General features: G+C 36.9%; 1 protein-coding gene across 1 annotated transcript in view; it reads right to left on the reverse strand.

The window, feature by feature from the left end:
• Nucleotides 1-22,851, reverse strand: part of BRCA2 (BRCA2 DNA repair associated) — a gene marked incomplete at its 5' end in the record, with an annotated part of 33,179 nt that overhangs the window by 4,303 nt on the left and 6,025 nt on the right. Inside the window, 13 exons of the mRNA XM_084226151.1 lie at nt 871-992; nt 3,796-3,940; nt 5,924-6,079; nt 6,764-7,115; nt 7,426-7,596; nt 7,940-8,127; nt 8,697-8,887; nt 9,880-10,298; nt 10,652-10,721; nt 11,681-11,773; nt 12,502-17,292; nt 18,151-19,332; nt 22,086-22,200. Coding sequence (XP_084082277.1) covers nt 871-992; nt 3,796-3,940; nt 5,924-6,079; nt 6,764-7,115; nt 7,426-7,596; nt 7,940-8,127; nt 8,697-8,887; nt 9,880-10,298; nt 10,652-10,721; nt 11,681-11,773; nt 12,502-17,292; nt 18,151-19,332; nt 22,086-22,200 — 7,995 coding nt within the window. The remainder of the gene's footprint in view (nt 1-870; nt 993-3,795; nt 3,941-5,923; nt 6,080-6,763; nt 7,116-7,425; nt 7,597-7,939; nt 8,128-8,696; nt 8,888-9,879; nt 10,299-10,651; nt 10,722-11,680; nt 11,774-12,501; nt 17,293-18,150; nt 19,333-22,085; nt 22,201-22,851) is intronic.

Genomic DNA, 22,851 nt, shown 5'->3' on the forward strand with positions numbered 1-22,851 from the left:
TACTCAGCTGGTGCTCTCTGGTCTGTGCAGAGATTACACTACAGTGTTCCTGCCTGACAACTAGCGAGAAGCTTGCTTGAGAATGTGTAAGTAGGGTGAATATTTAATATAACAGGCAGGCTTGCCTGTTTCATATGAAAACATATTAGGAAAAATTTCTGGAAGAATAAAGGAAGAGTTGCGCTTCTCCTCAGGCTGCTGTCTCTGAGCTGACACAGTGATTTACACTAAAATGCATCAAACCCATCACTTTACTGACCAAGCCTCCAAGACCCAGATTGCTGTACATGCAGCTCTAGAGACACAGATACCATTTCATCAAATATGACAGACAAGGATCCTCACTTGCAAAAGGCAAGGCATGTATTTACTTTTTTAATAACTGGCAGGGACTAATCACCTGTATCTTTATTGGTAAAGGCATAAACACTTAAAAGTTGTGATTTAACTGGAACAGGGAATGAAGACAACAAAGACAATATAATAATCCAAATAATTCTGTGAACAGCATGCAAGAGTATGTGTATGAAACTCTAGATTGATGTGATGCATTAAGTTTTCATATATGCAAGACAAAGCAAAGTAATAAAATTACAAGTAGCATTAACTTTTAATTGTGCTATATCCTGGATTTTTATACCAAGAGAAAATTGCCATCCCAGATAATATTAATCAATTACAACAAGCCTTAATTTAGTTTTTTTCAAAATTTTTAATACTAATTCATTTAGCAATAAGCATGCTATAGAAAATATCAAAAGGCAGAAAAACTTTAAAGGACTAATTTAATGGTCAATTTCAGCAGGAGTTATTAAATTTTAATTTACTCCAAAAGCTTTTCAAAATTAACCCAGCAGTATCTACAGTTACCTCCATATAAGCAGGATCAGATGCATTCTGAATTGCTTCATAAAGTTCTGCACCATCTTGCAAATTATGGATTTGCTGTCTTGTGACGATCCGTGATCTTAGTGTTCTTCTACTGGTTCTCTCTGTGGAGAAAAAGCCTTTATGTGGAGTACAATCAATACAGTTCAAAATGAAGGAAAAAATAATTATTTAAGAAGCACAGTAGTATTTAGGCCTTGCCAGAATAAAAACACAAACCACATGTATAGGAATTGATGTGTATATGTGTGTGTGTGTATGCATGCATATATATACACACACACACATATATATGCATATATATACATATCCAGAAAATACAGAAAAAAAATCTTATTCATTTAAATACAACATAGATAGAATATAATACAAACTTTGGGGTAGCCAGTATCAGTAGCTTGGAGGCTAGTAACTAGTATCACTGGTGGGATATTAAAGGGTGGGAGATTTGATGGGCTGCCAAAAACCTTCATAGACACTTGACTACCTTTCTTTATGTCCATCACTTGCTCTTCTTTCATGCAGCAGAAAAGTCTTAAAGACACCAAGACGTGGGACAGCACAGGCCTGCCCACAAAGCCTCCTCAGGATATCAGCTAAATGCAAGTTATATTAAACTATTACCCTCTCCTTATGTAAGTCACTTTGCTGCCAGAATTTTAATGAATTCCTTCAGCACAGCAGACTCCTGTGCACACAAGTTTACCAAACATAAAACAATACACGAGGTGTCATAGCAGTGATGTTAAGAATTACAAGGCCATCTCTGATTTCAGCTAAGAATTCCATGCTAGAACTACTGTTAGAAATCACTGGCAGAGGTGGACAGTGTCAGCCATTACAGAATTAGAATATATTGAAGTGGAAGGGACCTCTGGAGGTCATCTGGTCCAACCCCCTGCTCAAGCAGGGGCACCCTACAGAAGGCTGACCAAGACCATGTCCAGTGAGCTTTTTATTACCTCCAAGGATGAAGATTTCACAACCTCTCTAGGAAACACTGTCAGTTAACCAACATAATGAAAAAGTTTCCTGATGTCCAGAGGGAACTTCCTGTGTTCCAGTTTGCACTCATTTGGCTCTGGACCTGTCACTGGACACCACTGACAGAAGCCTAGCTCCATCTTCTCTGCACTGTCCTTTCAGGTATTTAAGTACATTGATCATATGTCCCTGAGCCTTCTCCAAGCTCAATGGTCCCAGCTCTCTCAGTTTTTCCTAGGTCAGATGCTCCAATTCCTTAAATACATTCATGGGCCCTTGGTTGTAGTATCTCCAGTGTGTCCATGTCTTTTTATGGTGAGAAGCCCAGAATTGGACATGGCATTCCACACGTGGCCTTACCAGTGCTAAACAGAAAGGAAGGATCACCTTCTTAGAACTTCTGGCAACAATCCTCAACTTGTCCACCAGGACCCCCAGGGCTCTTTCTGCCAAGCCGCTTTCCAGACGGGTGATTCCCAGCATGTATTGGTGCATGGCACTGTTCCTCCCCAGGTGCAAGATTTGCAACTTGCTTTGTTGAACTTCATGAGGTGCTTGTCAGCCCATTTCTCCAGCTGCCAAAATCCCTCTGGATGGCAGCATAATCCTCTAGTGTACCCACCACTTCTCCGGATTTTCATCATCAAACCTGCTGTAAGTACATCGCCCCATTCTCCAGATCATAAATGAATTTGTTAAATCAGGACTAGACCCAGTACTCATCCCGGGCATATACCAGGCCAGTTACTGGCCTCCAAACAAACTTTGTGCCACTGATCACCACCCTCAGACAGTTTTCAATCCACCTGCTGGCCTGCCCGCTCATCCAGCCCATCAGCTTCTCTCTGTGGATCCTAAGGGACACAGTGTCAAAAGCCTTTCTGAAGTCCAGGTAGACAATGCACTGCTCTTGCCTCAATTGCCCAAGCCAGTGATTTCATCACAGAATGCTGTCAGGTTGGTCAAACATGACATCCCTGAGTGAATCTGCTGAATACTCCAAATCACATTTTTGTCCCTTTTGTGCCTGTTAACAGCTTCCAGGATTATTTGCCCCATCACCTTCTCAGGAATCGGGGTAAGGCTGACTGGCTTGTAGTTTTCTGGGTGCTCCTTCCTATCTTTTCTGAATACAGCAGACACATTTGCTTTCCTCCAGTCTCCAGACAACTCTACCAATGAACTAATGATCATTCAAAGAGGATCAAAAGCAGCCCCACAGACACTGGTCAGCTCCTTCAGCACTTCTGAGTTAATCCCATCATCAGCTATGGACTTAACATATGTCCACTTTGCCTGAGTGTTCTCTAACTAGATCCTCTTCCACCAAGGGTATGTCTTCCTTGCTTCAGAATTTCTCCTGGTCTCCATGACCTAGGATTGCCAACCAAGGGCATTCAGTAACTCAGCATTCTCCGTTGCCTGTGTCACCAGAGTCCCTATCCCACTGAGCAGCTCCACTAACCTCAGTATCTGCACAGTCACGCAATTATTCATGAGGAAAGATGCTCAGTCTTGGTGTCCAGGTCTACTGAGATAACATGCTATCAGATTTCACCTCTGGGTGAAATCTGAAGGGAATGAAATTATGAATTCTACAATTTTGTAGCATTTCCCCGAGAATCACCTCAAGGATAATTTTTTAGTGGCCTGCCTATGAATATGTTCAAAAGGTGTTTCCCATATAGCTGCAAAGCCATGCAAATAAGCACGTACCAAAAGGTACCAAAAGGTCTTGACACACAGGAAGCAAAAACCTCAAACAACACAAAACCAACACCAACAACAAAGAAAACAACCCAAAATCCCATCTCTGTTTCTCTATCACCAGAGAAGATTTTTGACAATTTTTTTTGACTTGTCTGAAAACATCAAAATGTTTTCCTGTTCTTTATAGATGTTCTGAAAGAATGAAAGCTTTACCTTCATGCTTTTCATATTCTGCTTGGATTTTTGCAAACAGAGCTTCCAGTTTCTTCTGCTGATCCTCTGCGTGCTTGGCAGCTTCCCTTTCTTCAGCTCGGCTGTTACGAAAAACGTAGGAACCAGCTGACGTCTTTTCCATCCACTGAAATAAAAAGATTAAAACTAAACCCAGACTTTTAAAAAATTATTTTTAACATTATCTAGCTTCTCTTTCATACTCACTGTTAAGCAAAAAGTTCTTTAAAAACGAACAGGCAGCAGACCTTAAGTTCTTCCAGTATAACAGATAAAATGCAAAACCCCACAGCACTGGTTGGTAACTTGTCAAAAACAAGCAGAATGGAGCAGTATCCAAAACCAGATTATTTAACTGCTGAAGAAAACATAGCTTCAAATAGTGGGATCAATGCTGTAATTTAGATGATGAATGGATCCCACTGGTAGATACATTAAGATACAAACCATCAAACTCAATGCTAAAAAATATACCAGACTGCCTTCTACCCAATTTGTCTTTCCACATCAGCTGTACAGTCTGTTTTAACACTCTGGGTAAGATGCTGTAAAAGAACTATGATGCAGTTCTTCAGATGCTCCTAAACCTTTTCTGCTGAGATGGTGCCATAGGACTACAGGCTTGTCCGCAACTCTGCCAGAACTGGCTTGCCTGATTTGAAGAGGCCAGTGAGTTAAACAAGCAGATCCACAGCTGCTGGAAGTGGTCTCTTTCCTTCTATTCGCATTTTCTGCACAGTTCTGTCCTGTCCTTTGCACTGCCTCTAGCACATTATCTGACCTCAGCACTCTGTATCAGTTAGGTAATTCAACAGACAGCAGTTCATTGCGTGTTCTTATTAGTTACTTTTTCCTTGTTTAATGAATTAAGCTAAGTAACAGGACCAGGTAAGCTCCAGGTTTGGAACAGAGAAGCAGCAGGAGTGTATAGTGAAAGCAAGATAAGGAAAGGTTGCAGGACCAATACTTATGAGGCAGTGAATTGTTGAAATAGGCTCTGCCTACCTCATTAATTGCACACCATGTATCTCCTGCATTACTCAGTTTGACACCTTTAATTAAGGCTACTGTGATTCTTATGCTCCTTGACTCTTGAGGTAAAAGGAGACAGGCCAAATGTGCTTATAATTTTGGTATGTTGGAGCAAGAGTCTCAGTGTTTAAAAAAGAAAAAAGTACATCAATCTCTTGACATAGCAAGATATGAAGAAGCACTTTCCTCCCCAGCCTGGAAAACATTTACTGTGATGCAGTTACAGATTACAGTCCCCTTTCTGAGACTTAAATAAAGGTTTGTTCTACCAGGCAGCTCACATAATAAGGGCTGCAATTTCCTCCATTTAAGTAATGATCTAAATAGCAAAGTAATGGTCCAAACCAAATACCTTTGCAGAATTCATTCTACATCCACAACAATAAAATAATACCTTAGAAAGAAGGCAATGAAAAAACAATCTTAGATATACATGCCAAGTATACACTGCTCTGAGGAAAGCTAATAAAATATGAAAGCTTGCGTCCTGGTTAACCTGCTTACATTAAAAAGATTGATTACTAACAGAAATATTGTTTCTTTTTGTGTCTGGTATTGTTATAAAACCAAGTAGTTGCAGTGAAGTCTGACTGCAGTATTTAAAATGTCTGGATATCAAGTGGCATTTAAAAGATTTAAAATCTATTTTACACCATAATTACACACTATTTTCACTAATATAGAACTTACACAATACAGTCAGCCACATGTAAGAAAAAGTAATCCTACAAATGCTTAGAAATATGTAACTTTTTGTTAATATGTTTTTAATAAAACAAGTGCAGTAGTTTTTAGAGTACAGAACTAAAATTCAATGATTTCTGGCTTTTTGAAGCTCAAAGCAAAGCCAACCAAAAGATACTGAACACAAAATCAAATTCTTCTGGATACTCCAGTCCTGAAATACTAAACACACGCAAAATGCAAGAACCACTCCTCATTATTTTCACATAATGGTATCTTTAAAAAAAAAAAAGTTTTCTATATTGTGTCTGATTTGAGGAATGATATAGCAATTCATTAATATAATTGAGATCTCATAGAACCCTGTTAGATTAATAAAATACTTACACCATACCTGAATAGGGTAAGTTCTCTGAATAACCACATCAATACACCCCACTGCACCGCCCTCACTGTAAAGCGATGACAAAGGCACAGGGAAAGGTCTGGGATCCCGATGAAATCCTAGTTTTGTGTGCCATCGCACACGGCGAGTGCTGTTCGCTGAGATCTGAGCAAGGGAAATGGTGAATGAGAACCTGGCACTGCTAAGTCAAAGTTATAGCCAACTTATTTTATCTACAGGAACATCTACATGTCTATTTTCACACTGACCTCACTAGGAATATATTACTTTTGCACCTAAGCAGAACACATTTTAATTCCTTTCACACTGAAGAAGGTATTTTCAACAGAATCTAAAAATCTGAAAAGTTAAAATTCTCGGGGAAATGAGAACCTATGAGACAAACCATTGCTTTGTACCAGAGGAGCAATTTCAGTATTATGCTGAAACTTAACCCTCTTTAAAGGTAAAACTCTTTAGCTAACCTCAAATGAGCCCCACCAGTTCACCCCTTCATTGGTTTCTCCCCTCCCCCCATTCTTCCTCCAACTTCCATATTGTCTGAGATGGACAAATACTTTTTTGCAACTTGGTGTTTAACCAAAGTAAGGAGCTGGAACTGCCAAAATATAGCAAAACCTGGCAGAATTTTATACTACAAACTTCTCTTCGGACCGTATTGAGTAACACCCTTGAATCATGTCTTACAAATCTGGTTATTAAACTCCAGCAGAGCTCCATCTGTAAAGCCCCAATAACTTTTTCTGTTTACAAAATATGGCTCAACTAAGTAGCATTTATCACATCTCTCAGTCACATCCAAACAAGCTGAACTAATATTTTATTTACCTTTAACATAAGGGAATCTGGGGCTTCCAGTGGTGTACATCCATTTTGAGGACCAACAAGTTCTGCTCCATGCACTATGATCTTCTGACCAACAGTCAGCCTTCTTCTGTCTAAGAAAGCTTTGAGAGGTGGATCCAGAAGAGCTCTGATCCCATACCAGCCATCAGTAACTTCAATTAAAGCTGCTGCTTTTTTATTTTCCATGTTCTTATTGCTACTGCTAGGAGATACAACTGTGTTCAGCGATATGATTTTGGAAATGCACAGTACAAGCGTTTTACCTGCTGCATCATCTCTTTCCATTATTTTTTTGATTGCTGATCGTTTACTTTTATCAACTTCCAAATCATACCTACAAAAAAGAACTTGTGCTTAGTTACAGCAAACAAAATCCATCACATTGTTCTTCTTTAAACACAACTGTAGAAAACTGTTCGTTATTCATCTATATGATTAAGCATCACTGTAGCAAAGCAAATGTTTTCTACATTTCTACAGGTAACACACACTGTGTTTTTAATACTGCTGTGTGTAAGTTTAAAAATACAAGCATTCTGCTAAGTAGTGAATGCAAGGTAGATGTGCTTATTTTGTAATACTGACGAACCAGAAAGCACACAGTAACACAAATTACAGCTCCCAATATATTGCTATACACCTACCTATATTTCAACTGCAACAGGACCATTTCTGGGGTCAAACATCTGTTAGCAAATTCATGTGGGAAAGACACTTCCATAGCTGCTAATTTCCATACAATCCATCTGTAGTGATTGTAAACCCAGGCCTCTGTGATTAGGTTGGGATCCACACCAGGAGTGTCACAGAGGGCTCTGCAGATAAATTGTTAATAAATTAACCTGAAATCCACTGCAAATTTTAACTTCCCTATTACTTAGATTATTTACACCTTTCAAGAATTTCTAGAAATATTCCAAATTGATTTTGCTTTCTTTAATGGTCAGTGAGGATCAATCACTAGCAACATTAATCTACATAGCAAATTTATGATCCTATATTATCTTTATTTATAGCAACAGAGGTGTACAAAAATGCATAGTAAAAAAACAGTAATCAGAGGCTTTAAAATACCACTGTGCTGGATTTATTCTAGGAGACAAGAGAACTGCTATCTAATAAATAGCATAGCTATCCCAAGTTCATAAGCAACAGTACCTGTAAAACTCCTTTTTCCCAGCTTTTCCCTCATCTGTAGGTATTAGCCATCCTCCATCAGCAAGCTGCATTCCATTTCCAGCTAACAAATACTCCTTACTGAAAAAGTCTTTGATGAGAAACTGGAAAGATTCTGCATTTGTGCTGTTAACTTGTACACACTGTTTTGAAACACCATATGTGTACAGCTGAAAAAAATCAGATGGAAAAGACAAAATAATGACAATACTGTAAGAATTCAACAGAGTTTAAATATCCAGTCTTATCATTTCAGATTAAATATTTCTTTAAGGTTGAGACAGCTTTTGTCTGACCTTGCTATAGGTAAACCACGGAGAATGGAGGATTCCCAACAACTGTTGTAGCAAAACAGCATCACAATGACTTTGAAAGTGTTTCAAAATTCAATAGGTTTTGTACTTTCACAGTACCAAAAGCAAGAGCATTTTCATATAGATTTACCTAAGCTTAGATTTTAACTGTTCTTTTAAACCATCTCTTCATATGCATTTTAATGGGTGGATTTTTTTCCTCTTTGATTGTAACACTAGAGATTTATGACCTTTATTGTTTGGAATAGTCTTAAAAACTGGATATATGATACTTAAGTACTGTAGCAACTGCTGTAACAGCTACTGTAAATACTTACCTAAAAACTGAAGAATGTATCTATTCGAAAGCTACTGAGTTTTTATTTGCTAGTCTTGAGAAACTAGTCTTGAGATGTGAGACAGAAAATAAAAGGATATCAATATACCTCTTCTGTAGAATAAAAGCTAGGAGATTTCTCTTCCACTGCAGTTTTCAGCGGGATTCTACTGCTTGCAGATGTTTTAATGACATAAAGAGTGCCTGGCTGTGAATGAATATTTTGCCTACATTTCTTTTTAATTCTCATTTCCTGCAGATCTCTGGCACAGCGGAGATTTGTCACCATCCTAGCCATAGCTGCAAATTTAAAAAAAACCCCAACACATCAAAACCTTTTTTAAAAGCATTATCGAATAAAGATACACAGTCACAATCTAGCAGATTCAGAGCAGAGTTTTTTCGATGCCACTCTGCAGAGTTTTAGAAACTGCAAGTCTAAATATTAAAAGTTTAATGCATTTAGAAGGCAGTGATTACTGAAGGTATTTGAATATTTATATAAAACAAATTACATATCCATATTAATTTTATATAAGTCCTTGAACTAAACTTCCATCCACATACTTTTCTCGTATGAAGACTGAACTCAATCTTCATAGAAAACTCCAACCGGAAAGAAATTAGTTGATGACTACATAATCCATAATCCTGAAATTTTGGCCTGTTACTGCAGGATCTGATTCTGCAAATGTTCATACACCTGTTCAAATATACACAAGTCCTTTTGAAAAAAATCCAGGTTATTTGACTGTAAATGATAGAAGTAACCAGAAGAACCAGAGCATTCAAGAGAGCTTAGAAGGCATAAGCCCACATTCTTAAGTGGAACAGTTGAGCATTCAAAGTCTGCCTCTTTGAAAATTACACAAGCACCCATTTATATGGCTAAGTCTACATTTTAATTAGAGGATGGAAGGAAAACAAGCTTCTGTAAAAGTGAATGAAGTATAGCAAGGCTAATCTAAGGTTCGTAGATTATTTTATCTATGACGTATACAAGAAAAATCTAATATCAAGTAAAACATGAGCTATCTTGTTTCTAGGCACTGTGTTAAATATTTTCCTTCTCAATTAATTTTGGAGATAAACGGGATATGCTCTTTAAGGAGTGCAATATAAAATATTAGGAAAGTAGCAATTTCCTAATTTTCCTGCCAAAATAAAAAAAGCCTTAAAAAGAAGCTTCTTTTTATTAAAAAAAAAGTCTGCAAAAGATGCAAAAAACCCTTAAAGAATCAACTCTGACGGTTAGTATTCACAATAGTTAAGTGAGTAAAAGCTGAAAATACCTAAATTGCCATTTTCTAGGTCAGTATCTGCTGCATGCTGGATACAAGGCTGCTGATCTTGAGGGTCAGCAGTATTTTGTTCAGCTCTGATCTGATTTAGTTCCATCTCTTTGGTCATATTTTTGCTGATGGGTGAGTCACATCTGCTGCTGCTGCCTTGTTCGCATGTAGAAAATGTCAGCTTGGTTTTGAAGGGTGGAATAAAAGTTTTAGCAGCTTTGCCAGATTTGTACAAACTTCTAGTTTCTTCACTCTCTTTCGCCAAGGCCTTACAGGGAGTGGAAATCCCTGCAGCACTGTCTGAAGAGTGCCTGAGAGCACGCTGCTGAAAAATGGCAGGTTTAGATTGGAATCCTCTGAAGTCTTGATCTGGAAGGGTAAGGGTAGGATTCTTGACTTCGTGTCGTTCTTTAGTTGACCTACAGAAATGCGAACATTTAAGCATACAGGTTTCATCTTCCTGACAAAAATCTTCATAAGGAGTTTTGTATTCTTAATTTAGTAATAAAAATTTCAATTCAGTATCAACAAAAAGACAAAATATCAGTCTTCGATATTTTAAAAACAGAATACTCCTATCTACTGAGAAAAGACACAGTGTAATATAGGGTATAGTTTGTTTAGTATCTCACTGGTCTACTGCAGCAGCATGTGGTATATGGTAACTTAATATTTATTTTGTCATGAAATGATTAACCTTTTATAAAGTTGGGTAGTAAATTATTACTGTATGTTTTAGACAGTTACAAAGAAGAACTCTAAAATTTCTCACCCAAAAGGCTGACAGGTTATGGGTTTTAAAGGCACATGGTACATAAATTTTCTTCTGTCTTTGAAAATGCCTGTAATATAATTAGAAAAAATAAATGTTTGAAATGGCACATTAGATAGATAGATAGATAGATAGATAGATAGATAGATAGATAAATAGAAATTTACAGCCACATGTTTTATCTATATTAATGAAAATTAAAAGAAATAATTAATTAATAGAAAAGTCTTTAGAGTGGATTTAAATAGTTTTACTCCTTCCTGCCCCCAAAAATGTTTTTTTTAAACATCTTCCCAGAGAGATTTAAGGGATAAGTGCTCACAATATTGAGCTCTCAAGAGTTTGTGTCTGTGAGCCAGCAAGATATTTTTAGGCTCCTGAAAGGGAAATGTTTATCATATTAACTCCAGGTAGGCTCACCCTTCCATTTAAAACTCTTTCAGCAACTTTTATTCTTTTATTTGACATTACAACAAAAAAAGGCACATTTGCACAAACTCTTCCTTCCATTACTGAAGGACATGCTTATCTTTGAATTATCAACATAACTAAATCATATCTGTCTGGAATGTAAACCCACTTGTGCTATGCCCTTAGGCTGCAAAAAGGAAGTTTCACATGAGAAGTAATTATATAGTAAGTATATTACCAGTAAGAATCTGAACAAAGTCAATCAATAAAATATATTCTGTAGATTAATCAATAAAATGCATTCTTCCTATTGAGACTAGAATTTGTGAGATTTAGGATTGTGTGAGAGCAGGTGAATTCCTCCTGAACTGGAAATTAAACTGGAGTTCTTGCAGAAGGAATATATTTAGAGTCTATGCAATAAGGCAAATAATGAATCACATAATTTCAAGTTTGCAGAGACATTACCACAGCAGCTTTTCTGAATTTCTATGACTACGTTGATAAATGCAGCAGTTAAGCAAACTGATTATATGTTAGGTTATTGGAAATTGAAGAATTCTCAAGATAACAACTGACACTGGATTACTGCTTAGAACACAAGGTGACTAAAATTACCATCAGGGGTGCTTTTTGAAGCTGTCAAAGACCTGGGGGAATTCTTTGTTCTGTTAAATTCAAGCAGAAGTTGCCTCTTAATTGGAGGCTCACCTAGAATAAAAACACAGAGTTTTAAAAGTGATGTCCGTTTCAAGTTCAACTTCTTATCAATTGGAACAACATAACTGTAATTTCTAAATAAAACACTCCAGTAAGAGCAAGAAGAATTAGCAAGTTTTCAGGTCAGTTTTCAGGTTTTCATCTCCCATTCCACAAGGAGTTTTCAGCTAGCCCAAATCCCTGAACTGGTCTGTGTGTCTGTGCAAGCATCAAGTACCAACACTTCAGTCCTAGACAGATCACTTTCAGAAGGCAAGAAACTGCTTTTAGACCAACAACTATTTTTTGTATCAGACTAGCAATCTTGATACGAGCAAAACACTGTCCTCACCTACAATGCACAAAAAAGTGAAAATGAAAATACTGCTACTCATTTTTCAATGAAAAAACACTAGATTTGTACAGAGGGAAAAAAAGAAGAAAGTGCTCAGAGAGAAAAGGAGCAGCAGCTTTCTTCTGTAAGTTTGTGGTAAAACAGCAAACCTGTACAACTTAAAAATTACTAATCACAAATTTAGTTTCTATTGTGCGTATTTAAGCCTGGAAAGAGTGCATGAACCACCCTGCAGCAAGAAGAGTTTTTGTCACTGACACCTAGAGAAAGAACTTGAATGTTTCTGTGAGCTAAAAATCAACGTGACATGCAAAAGACCCCCCAAAACCTAAACCAATCCACTGTGTAGAAGTATGGAGTTGAACATGTAAGATAAAACACCTACCAAGTGAGTTGTTTTCTTCAAAGTGCCTCTTCCCAAAGGTCTTATTTTGGAAGTTTTTATCTGGTCTGCCACTGAAGGTCTGCATAGCATTAATTTGTATTCCAGAACTGGAAAAACTGTCTTCCATAAAAGCTCTTGCACTTTCTACAGCCTCTACTTCCAAGTAATTTTGTGGACTTTGGAGAAGATTAATATTAATTTCTGCTTTAGCAGTAGCACTGCAAGAAATTGCTTCGGACTCTGGTTCTGACCACGGATCCAGCTGCCCTTTTCCAAAAGACTCAGTTTTCTCTTGCTGAAAGCTATTTTTAAATGATGCTAACTGCTTGTTTTTCTGATTGTATGGTGTGTGCTCAGGCATGCTGACATGGTGAGTGCTTGGAAAATACTTTATTTCCTGAGGGCAGATGTTTTTAAAGTCAGAGTTTTGACTGCAGCTTTTTTCAGCTTTGAATTCTGAGATCACCTTATCTGTTAAAGATTTTACATGTTGATCATTGCCTTTAATTGAACTAAGTTGATCTGTAATAGAAAGCCCACTACTCAAAAAGTAATCAGATTCTTCTAAAATTGCCTTTGCTTTTTGATAGGCATCTTTAGAAACTTTTACCTGCTTTCCACTAGCAGTGCTGAAGCCAAAAGCAGAATCTGAAATCAATTCAGGGCTGGTATTTTCTTCCCCTTTTGATGACACTACTTGCATTTTCCTAGGAAGTACTTCAGTGTGCATTTTAGACTTTTCAACATCTTCCTCAACTAAAACTGCTTCTTGTACATGTGGTGAATGATTAACTTCCATTTCAGTAAAGAGCTGTCTGGCTTTCCTGAGTGACTCTTCTGAAAGCTGTACAGGCTTTCCACTTGCTGTACTAAAAAATCCAGAATTGCTTGTAGAAGCATCTGATGGCTTTATCTGCTTATCTGGAACAAAGTGCCCTAAAAGTTTAATATTCTGATCAAGGGATTGCTTCTGAGAATTTGAAGCAGACTTTGCATCTGCAGATGAGTTTCTTTCTTGGTGACTGTCTTCATCAGCACTTGCATTTACTTCAATGAATTGGGATGTGGCTGAATTAACCTCTTCACTTGTTGCAGTATTAAAAAATTTAGCAGAATTAGGACATTCAGTGTGAAGGACTACAGATGAATTTCTAGCAATTTCTGTTTGATTCCCTCTTGAGTTAGGCTCAATTTCATATTTTACAGCCTCACTGCAGTCTTGAAACATTTGTCTGACACTTGCTAACGTACTTTCTGAAACAGACACAGCTTTCCCTTTTGCTGTGCTAAACACAGTTTGTTTCAGATCACCCCTTTGCTTTTCAGCCTTAAGTGTTGTTTCTTTTAACCTGTTAAAATTAGTTTCCTTTTCAAGAAGACTGACTAGCGACTGGTTTTGGCAAGCACTGGCTATGGTGTCTGTGAAGTAATTTTTATCAGCAGCAGGTTCATTTAAATGTTCTAAGTCGAATTCCTTACTGTCACTATTCATGTAAGAGCAGCTATTTTTTGCATCCAAAAGGAGTGATTGATCAGCTTTATTGCTGCTCTCCTCAACAAATAAAGTATTTTTTGCATCTCTAGGCACAGAGTTGTCTTCAAGGTCATGCGGTACCTTTATTAAATGCAGAGATGCAGCAGAGCACACAGAAAAATCATCTATATTTCCCAAATCATCCCTCTTTCTTGGTAAGCAGTCCAACGTTTTCTCTGCAAGGAATTTTCCATCTTCAGACAAATGAGTTCTACTTACAGCATCACTCTCCTGTCCTTTAAGGGATTCCAATTCTGACTTTCCAGGTCTGACATCAGCTTTCTTATGCGCATGTGAAGTTACCGAACTCCCTTTGCAAGCTTCACCTAGATCAACAAATGTATCTACTTTAGCAGGATCAAGAATTGCAGCATGTTTAATAGGACTGCTCTCTATTGCCTGATTAAACTGATCTCCAAGCTCTTCAGCAACAAGCTTTTCATTAAAATTGAGTTTTTCTGAGTCACACTGAGCAATGTTTTCAATACATAAATTGCAGTCTTTAACACAGTTCTTGCCACATTTCCTTTTCTTGATGAGATTCTCAAAATTGTCATTATGTTCCTTCCCTACATCAACATCTGCAAAAAACTGTTCTGCTTTAGCCAAAAATCCATCAGCAATTGCTATTTTCTTGCCACTAGCAGTATGAAAACCAGTCAGATAACTCCCTTCCACTTCATTTTTCCCCATGTTTACCTCTTGTTCAAGAGGTATTTGATAATGATGGTAAGAACCTATTTTTATTCTGCTTTCATTCACTAGCAGGTCCTTATCATGAGTGGTGTCTTCTGCCATATTTTTACAATTTGTTTTTTCTTTATCAGAGTTCTCCAAAACATTTACGTCCCCTTCTCCGCACTGTACACTGAACAAGGGCAGAGAATGATCCAAAGCTGCATCAGGAATGGATGTATCACCACCAGGAGTCTGAAGTTTTGGTGACAAACATTCATCTTCCTTTCTGTCTTCTCCTTTCTGCTTAGGAGACTGGTTTTCCATGTCGTATGACATATTTAAACCGTGTTCTTCTGCAATCATAACAGCATCTTCTAGACATGTTACATCTAATGAGTGGTCTTGCAAATTGCCTTCATTATCTCCTTGATTTAAAATTTGTTTGGATGTTTCATAATTCTGCTTATGAGTTTTAGTGGATAATAGGCTGTTGATATTGTTAATACTACTGAAGCTAACATTTTCAGTATTATTTGCTGATATTTTTGCCTTGTTTTCCATATTTTCCTTGAATGCTGTACTAGTATTTTCCTCATTTTTATTATGTGCATGGTAGGAAACAGAACCTGTGTGGGAAACAGCATTAATGCTTTTGAAATCTGAAACACAAACAGTTTTTTCTTTGCTTTCTTTTGTCAGGCATCTGGAAAAATTACCATTAGAAGACATAGGTCCTTTTGAATTGTGACATCTAGTACCAGTTTCAGAAGATTTGAACAAATAGTTATCATCATCCAAGTCTCTGAAGAGCTCTGCAGACCTACTCAAAGCTGCTTTTGAAATATTTATTTTTTTACCTCCAGCTGAAGTAAAGCCTATGAAATTAGAAAAGCTGTCCTGCTTAGCTATGGGAAAGCTCTCATCAGATCTTCTACTTTCATTTATGTCTAAGTTAGTAGAAGTAACCTTTTTATCATTTTCGTGGAAAAACACTGCATTTTCTTTTTCATTTTTCACCAATTCAGTGTCTTCATTTGTGTCTTCCTCCTGAGTACAATACTCGCCATTTTTAACTTGATTTTCCGATTTAAAAGTGCTATAAACCCCCACATCTTTCCTTGTTTCAGAAATATTTTCTACATTCTTTGTTCCACTTGTTTCTACAGTTCCTAATTGTTGCAAGCTGTGACTTTGTATTGTGTTACTTAGCTTTCTAAACTGTGTAAATTCAAACTGACTACCTGTTTCTTCCAAGATACTGGAAAGTTCAGCAATTTCAGCTTCTTGGCTTGCTGTCAAGGCTTGATTTGCTTCTTGCAAGGCTTGTGGAGTTCTAGGAAAGCTTCTACACAAGCCAACTTTATGTGGAGTAAACTGTGTCTGCCTGGGCTCAAGAAAACTTGCCTGTGAATCTGAAGAATCAGATAAATTACTGCCCAGCTTGCTTTTTGAATCTGAGAATAACATATTTTCCTTTTTAACTTGATGTGAAGTGTTTCTGACTCTTTCCATGGAAGAAGCCTCAAAGCATTCATTTTCAATATCCTTGAACAGCATTCTGCCTTTTGCTATACTGGCTTCAGAGAATTTAATCTGCTTATTAGAAGCAGTCTGAAAGCCACTGAAGCCCAGATTCAAACTGCAAGCATTTAGAGTCACTGATGATTCCCCTTTACACTTTAGGTTCGTGTTTGGAATTTTGCTGGAATACATAGGTGCTTCTTGTTTATCTTCTGTAGAAATGACTTTATTTAAAGAATTATTATCTACACAATCTAATAATTCTTTGGAAATGTCTACAGCTACATTACTGAATGCAGCTGCTTGAGGGCTTTTGCTGTTTTCAGCTGGCTTTGGGTCTTCATTGTTGGCTACATCCTCTGAAAAGGCAGCTGCATCTGTTTTCTCCCCTTGTTTTAATACAGTACTGTCATTTTCTGAGCAGTTTATTCCCAAGGGTCTGTGTACTTCTCTACAGTCAATCTCTGACCTCTGGTCTGTAGAATGCTTTTTACTGGGTGATAATTTATTGCAACAGTCACTACTGATTTCAGTTATGCCCAAGTTGGTCTGACACAACATATTATAGGAACTGCTATCTGTCACAGATGTAGAGTCACCATGAATACCAACCAAGAGCTCCTTTTCCCTAGGAGAAGACCCAAGTTCTTTCAGGCTCTGAGGTACAGCAGCTGTATCATTCACCTTAGCACTCATGTCCTTATCTTCTTCACCTTTCCCTAAAGCACAGCTTTTAGGGAAAAATCTGGAACGTTTTCTTGCCATTAGGCATGCTGAAGTCAGAACTTTGCGTTTTATACTTGGAAGAATCTCACTATTTAAAGAACTTTTTGTGTCTTCTTTCAGTGTATTAGATACTTCTAAGCATTTTATTGATGCAGCAGGTTGATCCTCTCTTGCATTTTCCCCCAAGTCTCTCAGGTCTTGTTGTTTCAGCCTACCACTGAAGGAATTATTGGATGAGTTATCCATTACATCCATTTTTAAAGTAGAAGTGCTGAAGTTCTTTGTCGTCATATTTGATTTCAAATGCTTTCTCTCAGCAGGAAGAAAGCGGTCTACAAGACAAGACATTACAGAGAAAAATTTGAATAAATTTATTCAAACAAACAGATTCAGATTTTCATAAAATTTTGGCTGATTAGATAATTTCTACACAAGCTTAACAGCAAAAGCCAAAGTATCACTTTTGTTTTCAAATGCAAACGCCTTTACAAGGCTGGAGGTCTGTTTAACCTAATTATATTCTAACAGCCAGAAACAAGAGATTTGGCTGCAGTTTATTCTACCAGGTAAAAAACAATATATAAATTTTTAGTTGTAATGAAATTTCAAAAGATGGGCTTTAACTCCTTGTGTCTCAACATAAGGATTTGTTTCAAATTTAAAGTACTTCAACTCCAAATACAAAGTATTTCTTCTAGCAAGAACAACAGCTTCTAAAAGTAGAAGCATCTGCTTGCTTTCATTATATTGTTTTTGAAAATATTTTGTGCTTTTGGAAGAAGCGGATGTACAGTCTTAAAGCACCTAATTCCAGAAAAATAACTATACAACTTTAACATTCTTTATGATCGCTTAGAAGTTACCAACTCGGACAAAATGGCCTTTGACACTATGGATGTAAAAGCAGCATTGACAAAGATAACTAAGCTTGTCAATTACAATAATGGCTCAGGGTGGAAGTTCCTATTCCAGAAACTAACCTGTAAGGAAAAAAGTTATCACAAAATTACTTGAAAATTATGCTATCCTTATCACTGTATAACAGACCAATCCCATATGTTGATTCCCAACTACCCAGCTAATTTTCCACAAATACAAGATTTTACATTATTTTATCTGAAACATTTACATGAAAGGCTCATAATAAATAATGAATCCTGCAAAAATTATGAATAAGCTTAATAATATACCTTGTTCAACATCACTGGCCACCAGACAGCCTCTAAATTCGTATGAATCAGATTCCAAATGTGGCAATGCAGTATGAATAGGTAATTCAGAGGTTATTTCTTTTTGTATTTTTTCTTCTTGATACAGTAAAGTATTATTTAGTCTATAAATAAATTTCTTGGATCTCTTTCTCAGACTGGGTAACATCTTCAGGTTTTTAAAACCAGACTTTGTAAGAGTATTTTCACTATTTATTAAATGTAGGTCATCACAGTCATCTGGAGATTTGGCACTACACACAAGAGGGTGAGACACAACATCAGTTACGACAGATTTAGAAGTTGCTTTTAAATGTGTGGAAAACTTGTCACTGTGGACTACAGAACACTCTGTGTCATCTGCATGTTCAATTAAAAAAGAATTACAGTTTAAGCTCATTTTGGAAACCTCAGCTGCACATCCTTTTACTAACTCTGGCTCTTGAACACTCAATGACACAGATTTTACTGGAGTTATTTCTGATGCTGGGTTGTTTCCAGTGTTTTTCATTTCACAGCATTTTTCTGACAAATCCACACTCAAAAACTTTTGTGCTTTTATCAAGCCTGAAGAGTTCAGTAAAGATGTTTCCACAGCATCATCCTTGGCCATTAGTAATGACTTTTCTTCTATATTTTCTTCCCTAGGTAAGTCGGAGGGCGGAGAGCTACATACAGACATCTCCAGGTGAGTTTGGTCAAGACCAGATAAGTTCAGTTGAGACCACTGGCTTGATGGAGAGTGCACACCTTCTTTCACGGGCCGCTCATTCTCAAAGGACTTGTGTGTTCTATAATCCTGCATATCTCCTGTGTTTCTAAGAGACTCCAATTCTTTCTCGTGTCCTATTAAACAGCCATCTTTACCATCTCCTGTATTTTCACTGGTGTTTTGGAGTAAAGAACCGTTCACTTGAGTGCAGTGGCTGTTTTCAGTCCAGCTATTTGTTTTGACTTCCTGTGAAATGACATTCATTCTTCCATTAGGCTGCTGAGCAGGAACATCCCCCTTTTGTTGCGTTTTATCTGGATTTATCTCATATTTCTCTACTGCATCCAGAGCATGTGGCATCAGCAGAAGAGTTCCACTGGATTCAGCTGGTATGTTGCGTGTGTCCTCAAGGCTATCCATCTCACCCAGTAAGCCATCTAACACCTCCGACTCTAGAGTTTAGACAAGATGGAGAGAGTAAAAGAAGTAAGAAAATAAGCTTTAGGAAATAACTTGGGAACAGTATTGTTAAATAGAGCTTTCAATTTTATAGTCATTACCTTTACTCAGGAGTGAGTTGGTAAGAAAAATGTAAGCAGTTGTTAGAGGAAACAGGAGGCAAAGAAAATACATGTAAATGCCCTGGCCTCCTGACCTCTGTAGTGGCTAAGGCTGCCAAGATGAAACCTGGCTGTCTCAAAAGAGTATTTTTTCCCCCCTACAGACAAAGAGCGAGTAGGAAACTTGACAAAATAAATATATTGATTTTATTCTTCCAAAATTTATATCTGATGATAGGTACCAGACAGGTCAAGAAGCTGCCAATTTTTATCTTTAACTGGCAGCTAAAGAAACTGTTATATGAAGGTTAATTATTAAATTGTCTTCTACTGTGACATAAAATAGTACAGTGTGTATATATATAGTGATATAAAATAGTACAGTATCTAGAAAGATTTAGAAATATTCTCAGTCTTGTAATTGATTAGGAAGCTTTTAAGTAGTTCCATGATTGACTTAAATATCAGAAAAATAATGAGAATTTTTTGTTTCTGTTTAGAAATAACATGCAATGGGGAAAAAATAACCCAAACTCTACTATGCAGAGCTTATACGTGCCAAATAAAATGACTATCTTCTCAAATGTCTGAAATGAGACCCACTTATCAGAGCAGCCTTCATTCAAAACCAGGTTTCACTTACAGACTGCTTTTTAAGGCTTTTTCATATCACAGAGATCATAATAAAGTACCTGGAAATCAGTCCTCTGATTTCCTTAGGCCCATAACCAATAGCTTAACTTTTCCCATTAGCTTTTTTTAGGTATAATTTTTTTAACTTTAGACTCTATAACTTTCCCTACTGGAACTTTTAAATACCATAATATCCGAAAGATTTTCCATTTGGAAGTCCATAGGAGATTTCCCAGTACTTGGTCACACTCAACCAATTATTTGCAATACATCCACTATAGGTTCCTGCTGATGTTGTAGGCATAGAAAGCTACTCATTCTCTTTACTTTCTATTTTTTGCCTGAGTGGTAAATGAGATCTCAAAAACGAAGAAACTGTAACTCTACAGATTGAGCGGATAGGTAGGTCATTTTCCTTCACTAAAGTAGGTTCCTCTGAAGCACCTTCCGTGTCCATATCCTTTCATCCTGTGATAACTTGTCAGTACAGCTTTCTACATAGACATAGCTTATTTCTTTTTAAACAAGAGACATTACTTGTACATTAAAGTAAACAAGGACTAACTGAAAGACTGTACAGATACTGTCTGTACACTGAATAATCTCATGCCAGGGAAAAACAAAAATCAGGGAAATTTATTCTGACTTCTAAACTTACTGGAGGGTGATAATATTTGATATATTATGATCTTATTTTCTTTAACTGAAACAAAATGTATGCTTAATAAAACTTATTGTACTTTATGACATTATTCCAGAGAAAACCAACATCTGAAAGCTACAAATGCGGACCTGTCCTTTTTATACATGGCATCTTCAACTGCCAAATTATCAAAAAGGGAAGATGCAGGAAAAGGGAAACACTTGCAAGTTATTTTCAACTCTAAGACAAATGGTCGTCTTCTCCCTCTTATTTTTCTCAGACATTAACTGATCTTGTCTACTGTAGTATGCTATGTAATAGGACCTACTAGAACACAGACCAAGACCAATTAATATGTGCTTAATTTCTAAAAGTATTTTGCTAATTACAGATTATTTGAATACATTTACTACCAAACACATTCTTTTCAGCACATTTGAACCTACAGTATAAAAACAGCAGGCCTATATAATTCTGTAAACAACAATGCTTCCTGATGATTCTCAGCTCTCCTTTATCAAATTCTAAACTGATTCTTTTAAAATTCTTACATGCACCACCAAACCTTATTTTGAGGGCAGGTCATTCAATTCAGATAAGGAGACATAAAATCCTAAGGATATACTGTCCTGTCTAGCCAGTATGAATTCCTACAGCACTCTTTTACATCCATGCATGTTGCACAGATTTCTGGTAATAATCTCCTCTTCTGCCGTCATTTCTCAACTAAAATCAAAAAGCCTCCCACTGAAATTTACACTTTCATTTGTTCACTAATGTGATCTAAAAACATGGAATGAAAATATTTTTTCCCTTGTCTTCTGTATTTTCTGCATTCATTTAAAGAAATTAGAAAAAACTTTTTTCCAAAAAAGATTTCTCATATTTTGAACTACCTATTTTGAACAGATGAAGTAAATGCAGAAAGGATACAGCAAGAACAAAAAACAAACTCACCACAGAATAGTGAGTGCTGGGATGAAACTTCAGATAAAGTTAAGCCTGTTCAATAACTAGAAGCAGTAGTCTTGCTCCCCCTTGAGCCTGTACCATTTTTCTGTCTCAGCTTTCCCACAGTCTCACCTCTCCAGCTGCAGTGAACACACTTCACAGTACTAATCTGGTTGTTGTCCAGTGGCACCATAACCTGACTTTCATGGCGTAACCAGGACACTGATTTAATTCACTGACTCAACAGACTCTCCCTTTTTTAAGGCTAGATTAATTTTAAAAAAGAGAATCAACTCAGGGACTCGCAGTACACAGCTGGCAGAACAAACCAGCCACAAGAACAGCCCAAACCACAGAATGTACTTTTATCCTCAGTCTAGCTTCACTGAATACTTCTAAGTAAAGCATCAATGCATACCCAAATCTTTGATGTCATCTTCAGCATTTAGCTTTACTGTTTCTGGTACAGACAGCATACTTGCATCACTTATCCCAGGACATTTATCATCCTTGGAAAAATAGCTGTGTAAAATCTGTAAACCAAAGACAAAAGCTGTTATATTATGCACCAGTATCACTTAAAGTGTCACTTTAACTGTAAAGGACAGAACTATAAACATTTACTGCAGTACCTGACTCCATCTCTTAAAATGAAAGGTAACATTTTCACATGTAAACGTGAAAAACAAATAATCAGATAATCCCCATTTTTGATGCAAATCAGATTCCATTTTAAAGTCACCTTCAGGGCAGTAAGTGGGTTCAGCAGTTTACTGTAATCTTCTCAAAAAGGGAACAAAGGAGATATGAGGAAGGACAAAGACATTTTGCCTATTTTAACTTGTAACAGTTTATAACTGTGAAGTTTCAGGTCATTAAGGATCAAACTCAAATTTGTAATTAAATCCTTATAGTGCTATCCTTGGTCTTCAGTCTCAATAATCATTCAGCTTTCATATACACAGTGTGAAATTCCAATTATGCAAGAACTTTCCCTATCACTATCAAAGGACTGAAATTAATACTAAATTTCAACTCTTGATTGCAGAGGTTGAGAGCAACAAGTTATTCCCAAAGAATAACTTCCAAAAATCTTACGGAAGTGGGAAAAACCAGACAAATCAATCTTCAGATAAGTAACATAATTCCTAGGTTTGATTCCTCTCTGAATAATACTGAGTGCT

Source organism: Fringilla coelebs (assembly GCF_963513975.1).
Source record: "Fringilla coelebs genome assembly, chromosome: 2".
NCBI lineage: Eukaryota > Metazoa > Chordata > Aves > Passeriformes > Fringillidae > Fringilla > Fringilla coelebs.